This window comes from Antechinus flavipes, chromosome 4 (genome assembly GCF_016432865.1).
Source record: "Antechinus flavipes isolate AdamAnt ecotype Samford, QLD, Australia chromosome 4, AdamAnt_v2, whole genome shotgun sequence".
Classification (NCBI taxonomy): domain Eukaryota; kingdom Metazoa; phylum Chordata; class Mammalia; order Dasyuromorphia; family Dasyuridae; genus Antechinus; species Antechinus flavipes.
The window spans coordinates 1,161,912-1,172,013 of NC_067401.1; the positions used below are offsets into that span (position 1 = coordinate 1,161,912).

At 60.6% G+C, this 10,102-nt stretch overlaps 1 protein-coding gene across 2 annotated transcripts; it reads right to left on the reverse strand.

Moving 5' to 3' along the window:
• Positions 1-226: 226 nt before the first annotated feature.
• Positions 227-9,581, reverse strand: POFUT2 (protein O-fucosyltransferase 2). Of its 2 annotated transcripts, XR_007953695.1 has the most exons (10): positions 9,288-9,581; positions 8,156-8,406; positions 7,336-7,480; positions 6,783-6,893; positions 5,937-6,003; positions 4,770-4,895; positions 4,328-4,508; positions 3,984-4,107; positions 1,593-1,842; positions 227-853 (listed from the first exon to the last, which is right to left on the reverse strand). XR_007953695.1 is itself a non-coding variant. In XM_051998312.1 (9 exons), the coding sequence occupies exons 1-9, from the start codon at positions 9,458-9,460 to the stop codon at positions 1,689-1,691; spliced, it is 1,332 nt and encodes a 443-aa protein (XP_051854272.1). In that variant the 5' UTR covers positions 9,461-9,581; the 3' UTR covers positions 227-1,688. The 2 variants fall into 2 exon arrangements, 1 of the variants encoding a protein (XP_051854272.1); XM_051998312.1 differs by having other exon boundaries at positions 227-1,842.
• Positions 9,582-10,102: the final 521 nt, after the last annotated feature.

Consider the following 10,102-nt stretch of genomic DNA (forward strand, 5'->3'; position numbering starts at 1 on the left):
CGGTGGGCCGCAGGCCCAGAGCGCCGAGTGGGGCCTCGGGGAGACCCCGCTTCAGACACTGGGGAGTCGGTGGCTGAGCGGGTCACCGCCTCGTGTGGTGAGCTACCTGTGAAGTGCCTGGTGCAGAGACCCTGAACCCTGGCAGCCTCGGGCTGAAGTGCTGCCCCCATCAGTCAGCCTCCCAACTACACGTTCACCCCCCACCCAGGGCAGGGAAAAAGGCAACTTGTCGGATACAGAAAGCGGTTTATTTTCCTTAGAAATGAGGCACGCAGTTGAACTCCACGGCTTCTGCATAGTTCTTACACGAACAAAAGACCGACTGTAGAAAAAGGGGCCGTCTGTGCCCCGTGTTTCTGGGAAACTTCCTTTTATTCGTGATAATACTGGGTTTTCACGTGGAGAACAGTCCCGATGCTCTCCACACCCGGGTAGAGGCGAGCACCAGCTTCCGTCAGAAGTCCGGAGGGGAGGGTCCTAAAGGTGGGCTGGGCAAGGGGGAGCCGGCATGGCTGACACTGCTCGGTCCTAGGGCTCATGGGGGCCCAGCGAGGAGCCGGCCCCCAGACCTTCTCCATGGAGAGGGGACCCTGACAGCATCTGTCCGACGGGGGCGAGGTCTTTATGGGAGCTGATTGGATGTCACAGCCGCGACCCACCAGCCTCCAGCTCAGGACAGCCCAAAAGTCTTTGGTAGGACTAGTCCTAATGGGGCAGGCTTGGAAATGCCTAGAAAATCGATTTTTAAGAGCCAAGAAATCCAGTGAATGCGCCCACAGCTGTCCTATGGCCGGTCTCCTGAAGCTGACTTAGGAGGATTATGGGCCATGGGACCAAGGTCCAGAGAGGTCAGCTAAAAAATCAAAAAAAAGAGTAACGGCTCTGGCTCTGGCCTGGCTCCCCCCTCCTCTCTCCCCCATCTATGGTGGCTAAGGGACAACGCAGGTGGCGTCTGACCGTTCCAGAACCACCCCTCTGGAAGCCGGATTTGGGACGGGAGGGAGCAACACTGGTTCTTTGGGAAGACATTGGGGTTCAGAGAATGGCTTCTCTGGTCTCGGAACAGCACCCCAAAGCTCAGAAGCTGCCCTCGCCCTCCTGGGGCTGCTGGGGGGAGGCCCTGGTGGGTGGAACCTTTGCCCACCCTCATAGAATCCAACAGGGCTGCTCCGGGGCCTGCCTGACTTAATACTGCAGAGCGGGAAGGGGAACAAACAGCTCTTTGGTCACAAGGGGGCCTCTGGCCCGGCCTCGGGGCTGGGCCTTTCCGCTCCTTCCCCATTGCTCCCCTTACCTAGGATCAACCTGTGACTGTAAAACAGGACAAATGCTTGTGAAATCCCTTCCCAAAGTCCTAGGGAACATGCCCCCCAACACCAGGCTTCTTATCACTGAAATGTGCTGACCGGGCTTTAAATGGGGCCCTGAAAATCAATCCCTCCGGACAGAGGCCAAGAGAGGGGAGTCCAGAGGTGGCCGGCAGGAGAGGGCCGAGGCTAGCCCTGCAGCTCCTCTCCTGGGCGTCTGCCCTCCCTGCGGCCACTTAGTCGCCCACCCCGGGCCTCCTGGGCCCCTCCACGCCATCAGCTGACCTAACGCGCGTCCACGGCACAGGCAGGAGGTGCTGCGATGGAGAAGCCATGCTCCCGGACCCGGGTGCGGTGCGTAACCATGGCAACGGCGCTGCCTCAGTAGGCGATTTTCCAGTGGGTGGGCTGCTCGCATTGCTGTTCTTGGTCCCCACAAAATCTGTTGTAGGTCGTTTTGGGGTCCAGGCCTAGGATCTCTCTTTCCTCGTGAATCCGAAAAGAGAACGTGGACACGGAGGTGCCGATAAAGACTCTGTAGAGAGACGGGAGCAGCTCCGTGAGTGCCCCATGATGGGCTCCTCCCCCCATTCCCTCTGGCCGGAACTCGAAGGTCACTGGGGCCCTCACTCCCTGTGACACATTCAACAATCACTGAGTCCTTCTAGCTTCTAAACTGTCTCATGATCACCAATTCCAGAGGGCTGGGGAAGTATAGGGGGGGAGGGCACCTGAGGGAAGGAGGAGGGGAATATGGCCTGCCCATGAGGACAGAGGGATCGACTCCCTAGAGCTGCGAGATAGAGCGCAGAGTCTGCGAATGTGGGCCTTTGAGGCCAGGAGGCAAAGGGGAGGGAGACCCTCCCAGGGTTGGGTCAACTCCGTGCCTTGAGAAGCTACAGCTCTGAAGGAGGAATGGAGAAGTTGTGAACTGAGAATCAGAGCAAAAGGGGGAGAAGGAAGGGAGAGAGAAGGGAGACACTGAGGAAGCACAACAGATGGAAATGAGAGAAATCCCTCCTTGTTTCTGAGGGCCTTCTAGCATCCCTCACTAAGGGATACCCCCCAGGCTTCTAACTGTGGAGCCATTCTGTCTCCTTCCTATCCCTCAAACCTCTCAGTTCCCCCCCAAAAAACACAACAACAACAACAACAAAAAACAGAAGTCAGGAGGGGCTGGGGGCAGATGCGCCAGGTCAGCTGTGGAGCCCAGGGCAGGCTATCTGTCTGACCCTCACCCACAGCCTTGAGAGACCAATGCTATATAATAACGGGCAGAGAGCCCGAGCCTAAGAGCTGAGAAGGGCCTCGCTCAGGATTCGAATCAAAGCCTTTTCGGCCCCAAAGCCCATGCTCTGTGCACCAGGGTAGGCTGCTTCAGCAAATGGTCCACAAAGAACACCTGAGTCAAGTGAGTCACCTAACACTCCTGGGACCCCGCTGGACAGGGAGAGACGGAAGATGAGCTGATAAAGGAGGACCAATAAAGAGGCTCAAAGGGAACAGGGGGGACTGGCGTCAACAAAACCAGTGGGGAAAGGGGCCGGTTCAAGGTTCAAAAGCTTCAGGAGCGCCGACCAAGGGCCTTGAGGGATTGAGGGATTGCTGGGAACCTCAAACGGGGCAGAAGGACAGAGGAAAGAGGGCAGTAAGGGCAAAAACTCTATGAGCTTGGGAGTGTGATGCTAGGGCTGGAGCTGTCAGTCCTGTCAAGGAGGATGGGGCAGCCCCGCAGGTGTTTGGGAGATAAAGAGAGCTCAAAAATGAGGGATGAGGAAGAAAGGGGGCAGAAGCTGCTCATGTTTTCCCTCCGTCCTCCCCCAAGACCAGTGAAGACTGTTATCCAGACGTGGCTCCTTATTCTGCCTTAGACCCCATCTCTGTGATCCCAGGCCAAGTCACTGAGTTCTCTGTGCCTCACTTCCAAAAATCTCCAAGGTCCTTTTCAACTCTGGATCTATGCTCTCATGAATCCTACACAATCTTCAGAATCTGCTGAACAGATTCCTGCAGGATCTCTCTCTTCCCCTCCCCTCCCTTGGCAAAGGCGTGGAAGCAAGGCCCAGGTCTCGGCACCTCTCAGAGCCCACTCTTGGAGCTGGCTGTCAGGCAGCTGGTCAGCACACGCTGCTTAAGTGCTAATTGTGTGCCAAGCCCTGTGCTAAGGGCACATAAACGGCCTCAGCAGCACCAGCCTCCAAAGTGACGCAGTTCCAATCCGCTGGCACTGGAGTGACCTCTTGCCTCTAGAACTTTCGGGCCCAGACCCGGATGCTGGGTCCTGGATTTCTCTGCCCAGCCTCTCTCTGGGCTGGTGGTCAGGCTCGTCCCTTCTGCTCTCGCCTCAGTTCCCAACTCCCTCCACCTGCCACATATTCCAGCTACACTTCAATGCTGGCACCAGTGTCTCTGCCCTCAGGAAGCCTCTCCTGGCTGCCCCCTCTGAACATCCAAGGGCATCCCCCTTCAGAATGCTGCCTTGGAGAACATCGGCTCTGGTGGTCCCTCCCCACAGCCAGCTGGAAGATTTGAGGGGACAAGGTCGTGGGACAATCCTGGGCTAGAGCGACCCCCTCCTCTTAATTTGGACAGTGATACCTCAGGACCCTCATCTTGAGCAGTGGGAGAACAAAGCACACCCACACGAGGGGCATCCAAGGGCCCGAGGGGACTTACCGAGCATGAGCACAGATCCACTGGTCAATGATGGCAATGCCGCCATCTTTGTAGAGCTCCAGCTCCTCCCAGGTGGGCTCAAACCTCACCATCTCCGGAAGTAGCTTCTTGAGCTCCTCGCATTCTGAAAGGAGACCCCGGGAGCACGACGTCAGTTCGAGGCCCATCGTGGGACAGGCTGGAGGCTTTGGCCAATCCAATCCGGGCACCCAGGAGAGGGCTCGGGCCATGAGCCAGCCTGTTTTGTGGGACTCAGCTTGGGGGAGCAACTACGGCAGCCCACCTTGCACGGGGAGAGGTTGGGGAGAACCAGAGCCTTTGGGGGGAGACCCTGCAGAACGCACCCTTCCGGACAGCATCCGTTGCTACAAAAACTCTGTCCAGCTTGTGGGTTTCCATAAGGCTCCGGATGGTCTTGACAGCTCCTTGTAGACTGGGCACATCTTCTCTGTGACCCCAGACAAAATCCTTTCTTCTGAGGTGGACTGCGAGGTAGGGACCGCCCAGGGAGGTGCCCAGCTTGACCTAGCAGAGAACAAGCAGGTGCTGTAACCAGAACACAACGGCGCTGTTTCAGAGCCTTTCTTTGGGCACAAGCTCAGCTACATTCAAAGAGCCCCTGGACCCCGACCAGGTGGGCAAGGCAGGGATTGGGCCCCCCACACTGTGATGCTGGCCCGGGGAGGGGGCCATCTGACAGGGGAGGCACAAAGGGAACTCCTGGGCCGGGGCCGGGTTCGTGTGGAAGGGCCCTTCAGGGAAGGAGAAAACCACGTCACAAATGACCTTCATCTTGGTCCAGTCTTCGTGGTAAACTGTCTTGTCTGCAGCATCGGTGGAGTTCAAGTACTTGCTCCTGAAGTCGTCCCCCACCACACGAAGGTGTTTGGCAAACACCATGCTCCGGCGGGTCTGCCAAAAGGGAGCACGGTGAGCCGGGCGTGGGCGGACGCCTGGATGACCTCCCACGTGGCCACGGCAAGCTCACCGGCACCCCAGATGTCGATGAGTTAAGTCTTACAAATAAGGGAGGGCAGGGAAAACTCCATTTCTCCAGCTGAGTCACCAAAACACAAAGTACCCTCCCAAGAATCAAAGAAGAAAAGCGGCCCACACCCTAGGAGAGCTCGTGTTGGGCCTCTGCCTCCCAGGACCGGGGACTGGAGACCCCCCTGCTGAGGTGCTGCCAAGGGACCCCAGCTATGGCCTCCTTTAAGCCAGCAGCCCTCCCAAGCTGGCACCTACAAGCACCAGCTGGTACCAGAGACCGTCCAGAAAACAGAACGAGCCGTCTGAGCATGCAGCACAGCAGACACGATCCTGGCCACGGCCGGACTCTCCTGGTGGCTGTGTCCAGCCTCACCATGGGGAGCCTCCGTGCCCTTCAGCCCGCTCCCCTCCCCCCGGCTCCCTCGGGTGGAAACGGGGCTGGGAGGGACAGGGAGGGAGCTCCTGCCAACCTCCGACAGCCGACAGACTTTCTAGAGAGAGGGAGCCATCCTGGGTGGTGCAGCTCAGGACGGACGGAGACAGCCAAGCCAGAGCCATCTCTTTGCAGAAAAAATCCTAGGACCGGAATATTAAGCTGCAGAGAGGCCGACTCTCCTGGGTGAACTGGACAAATGAGTCCTGTCACCGCCTGCCTCAGCTTCCTCATTTACAAACAGAGGACTCTGCTACGAGCTCCTGATCCTAGCAAGGGCCACGGGGCAGCCCCAGGAAGGGCTGCTCCACTCCCTTTGCTCCAAAGGCCGGCGGGATTTATCCTGTGATGCTTTCTGCAGGAAGAGTTAATTCTGCCTCCTGTTTTGCCAGGCAGGGGTTGGTAATCACGTTGCTGCCAGGCCAAAATGGCAAAGCAACGAGGGCCAGATCGAAAGGGCGGCTTGCTGGCGCCAGTGAAAAACAGAGCGACTCAATGAGCCCGAATCACGTGAGAAAGGAGATACTCACGTCCCAATATTCTTTCCCTCCATAGTGGTCATGAAGGAGATTTTCGGCTCTGTCCAGCATCACTGATCTGGTTTAAAATGACAAGAGACACAGAGACAGAGACATAGTAAATAAATTTAAAAAAAAAAAAAGAGACAGAGACACAGACACAAAGAGAGGATATTTTCTCCATCTGCAAAATAATCACACTCATACCTGTTTCTTCAGGAATCCCCAAAGCCTCCCGCGCCCACGTCCCTGAACGTGGCCACCTTGTCCAGGGGAAATCAGACAGAACCCTGAGGATGCAGAGCCCACCCAGAAACATTCTGCTCTGCTCCCAAGGGAAGGAGGGACAACTTCAACCTCCTCAGGGACTATTCCGCTCCCAACTCGCACCGTCTCCGGCACCGGGGAGACCCCTTCTATTGCTGAACCTGCTGTCAACGTCACCGTGACCTAGCCCTCTCTGACATCCCTTCTCCAGCATGTCATGTCCAAATCAGGAGAACTCAACAGCTCTGAGAGCCAACACAGAGGAAGGGCTACATCCGTTAAGCCCCCACGTGCTGAGGAGGCCAAAGGGTGCCTGCCCTCGAGGTCACACCTCGAGGTCGAGCTCACCATATGGAGATTTGCAGATTCCTCAGGACCCAGATCAGCTCAGGTCTCCCGCCTGCCCCATGAGCCTCAGGTGGTCAACGACCTGCTCCCCAGCGAGCTCCGGCCTGGCCCGTGTGGCCCTGGCCAGGCCCTGGGTCCTTGGGCGGCTCCATGGAGGACCCATCAGCTCCTTCCCCCCATCTGGCGCCTAGGACGGGGCCCCTCCATGGCAGACGTTAGGGCCGGCTGACTCGGGCCACTCACCGGGCAGACGTGTTCTTCAGGAGCACGGGGGCGACGATGGAAGCGGAGCCTTGCACTGAGAGACAAGAGACGCTCAGACCTCTGGTTTCCTCATAGCCCCAGAACCAGCCTCTGTGGGGAAAACAGAAGACGGGATGGCCGGGGACTCGATCTGGGCGTGAAGGACACGGCCGACACCTTCCTGCTCGGCCTGGCGTGGGGCCGGAGCCCGGAGAGCCTGGCTCCTCCCGGGGAGAGGGGGCTTTGTTCTGGCCCCATGGTGCAGCTCCCCAGGGTGGAACCAGTGACGTCCCGGGGCGGTCGGATCAGTGAAAATTAACAGCACTTGAGGGAGATCCCACCAGGTACCGAGTGTTAGCAATAAAGGAAGAGGGGGACGGAGAGCCACAGAGAACGCGGCGTCAGCTGGATCACGCCAAAACCCCAAACACCCGAGTTTTTGAAGTAGGAAACAGCCCAAGTTGGGGCTGGAAGAGCAGAATCTCCCCCTCCCCCCACCCTGGGTCCTTGGGGACCCCCAAGAAGGGCACCGGGACCGCGCCGCGCCACCCACCGGTAATACTCGTGCTTGTCCCGGGAGTACAGGAGCTGATCGATACACGGCCTCTGGTCGATCTTCTCCTCCCAGGTGCCCTCCTTCCAGCCTTCCGCGTAGCTCTGAAGCACGTACACCTGCTCGATAAAGGGGCCGCCTGACTCTGAAAGGGAAGCACATTCGGGGGAGAGGTCACGCCTGGCAGAGCCCGCCCACTGAGGTGGGCCTAATCCTCTGAAGGGGGCTGCCGACCGTCACTGAAGAACGTGCCTCAGAACTGGGGGAGCCTTCCGCGATCACCCCGAGATCCGAGACTTCAAATCAGACATGGGAGGTGGCGCAAGGCTACCTGCCATGGCCGTGCCCCCCAGGCCCTTCTCCCTCCCACCCCCGGGTTCTGCTCATCTCCTCTGGGCTCTCAAGGAAGCCCCTCGGCCACTTCCTGACGCCCGGCCCAGCGTTCCAGGGGGCCACCCGCTCATTAAGCCTGAGCGGCCCTGGCTGAGTCTGGATCCCCGGGACCGAAGGGCCGGCGGATGCCCCCTGGCCACGGCTGGGGACGGTGCAATTTCCAGGACAGGAGAGAAAGGCCCTGGGGTATCTGTCCTGCTCTTCTGGCGCCGAGGGAGAGCTGGGGGCCGGGGGGATACGATTCTGCACCCAGACTAGCCTGGGTGGCTGAGGTCGTCCCAGAAGGTCGTCCCCACTGATCTGGGGGACTGTTCAGAAAAACAGCCGGCTTACCCAAAAGCCAGGGGAGGGGCAGGGAGAGGCGGGCTTCCAAAAGCACTGGGCAGCCTAGAACCCTGAGTGGGCAGCCTAGAACCCTGATCCGCACCTGCCATGAACTGCTCGTACTCGATCACCGGGATGTTCCTGGCCAGGCTCGGGAGGTCAAAGAACTCGGCCCACGGGATGCGGACCTGGTGGATGTCCGGGCTCTGCCAGTGATAGAGGCGGCCCCAGGGGGGCAGCACCAGCACCCACTCCTCCGAGTGCAGCAGGGTCTTCACCAGGGACGCCACGCGGATGTAGACATCGCGGCGCAGGTTGAAGCCTTCGGGGGGATTCACGTCGTACAAGAGATACCTGGGGAGAGACGGAGGGGATCACGGGCTCTGGGGGGCGGCAGCGGGGTCACGGGCTCTGGGGGGGGCAGCAGCGGGTCACGGGCTCTGGGGGGCGGCAGCGGGGTCACGGGCTCTGGGGGGCGGCAGCGGGGTCATGGGAGCTGGGGGGCGGCAGCGGGGTCACGGGCTCTGGGGGGCGGCAGCGGGGTCACGGGAGCTGGGGGGCGGCAGCGGGTGACGGGCTCTGGGGGGGCGGCAGCGGGGTCACGGGCTCTGGGGGGGCGGCAGCGGGTCACGGGCTCTGGGGGGGCGGCAGCGGGGTCACGGGCTCTGGGGGGCGGCAGCGGGGTCACGGGAGCCGGGGGGGCGGCAGCGGGTCACGGGGGGCGCTGGGGATCAGGGGCACTGGCCCCCTCCCTTATCTCCTACAACAGTGCCGGCCACACCCCCATTTCCAGGATTCAGAAGGTGAGGACAGAGTCCCCGGCTGGCAAGTGTCTGAGGAAGGATCCAAACTCGGATCTCCTGACTCTTGAGTCCGGGACGCCAGGCACTCCTCCCTGAAAAGGGGCTCCCAGGGAGCGGGATCCCCAAAGACCCGCTGGGGGGCGGGGCGCTGGGCTAGATTCAGGCAGCGATTTCAGCCAATCACTGATTCTGGGAGAGTCACTGCGCCTGCTCCGGTCTCAGTTTCCCTCTCCGTAAAAGGGAACCCAAAAGTGCAGCCCCTCCTCCCCCAGGAGTAAAAGTGCCACTCCCTATCACTTTCCGGCCCCGCCCCCATAAGACCACGCCCTCCCCCCACCTTCTAGGCGGTTTGAGGTCTGGCCCCGCCCCCTCACCGCTGCCTAGGTCCCGCCCCACCCGACCCCAGGGGCCAGAGGCTAGGTCTCCGCTCACCTGCGTCCCCGCGCTGCGCCCGCCGCGCCCTCCGCCGCCGCCCCCCACTGGCCGGGCCGGAACTCGTCTCCCTGGGCCCAGCCCAGAGGCATGGCAGCCGCCGCGAGGAGCAGCAGCAGCAGCATCCCCTGGGGTCCGGGTCGAACCCGGATCCGAGGCGACTGGACCGCCATGTCCACAGGGACGCGCCGCGCACGCGCACTTCCTACACATGCATACGTACTTCCGGCGCACACCTGCTCCCGAGAAGCACCCAGACAAACATTTCCGGCGTACGCCTGCCTCAGCTACGCATGCGCAGAGGCCATAGCGCCGTCTCGTTCCCTCCCACGAAGGAAGTGGTGCGCGCAAGCGCGAATCCCTAGACTTAGAGTCGGGGGCGGGGCCTGGGGCGCCGGGGCTGCGCGTGCCCGGCTGCCAGATCTGGCTGTGCGCTGTCTCCCCTTGGCGGGCCTCCTCCCAGTCGGTTCTCTGATCCTAGGGACCCGAGACGGGAAGCGAAGCGTGGACTGGGACCCTCCGCCACGTTGTTCAAGGCTCCAGGGTCTCCAGGCTCAGCCCCTCTTTCCTCCGGCCACCCCCATCCAGAGTTTAAAGAACGCGCTCTACGCAGGGAGAACCTGAGGCGGTCCAGGACTCCTCTGCCCTCCCCCTCACCTCCACCTCTAAGCCCCATCCCTGCCTGGGAAGCGCCCCTGACGAGGGCTACTTTGTAGCTCTGTTGTATCCCCTCTCAGGGTGTCTCAACAACTCGGGACTGACTGTGCCACGTGGGAGCCCCGGGCCAGGACCGCCCTGCCCCGCCGGAAGCTCCG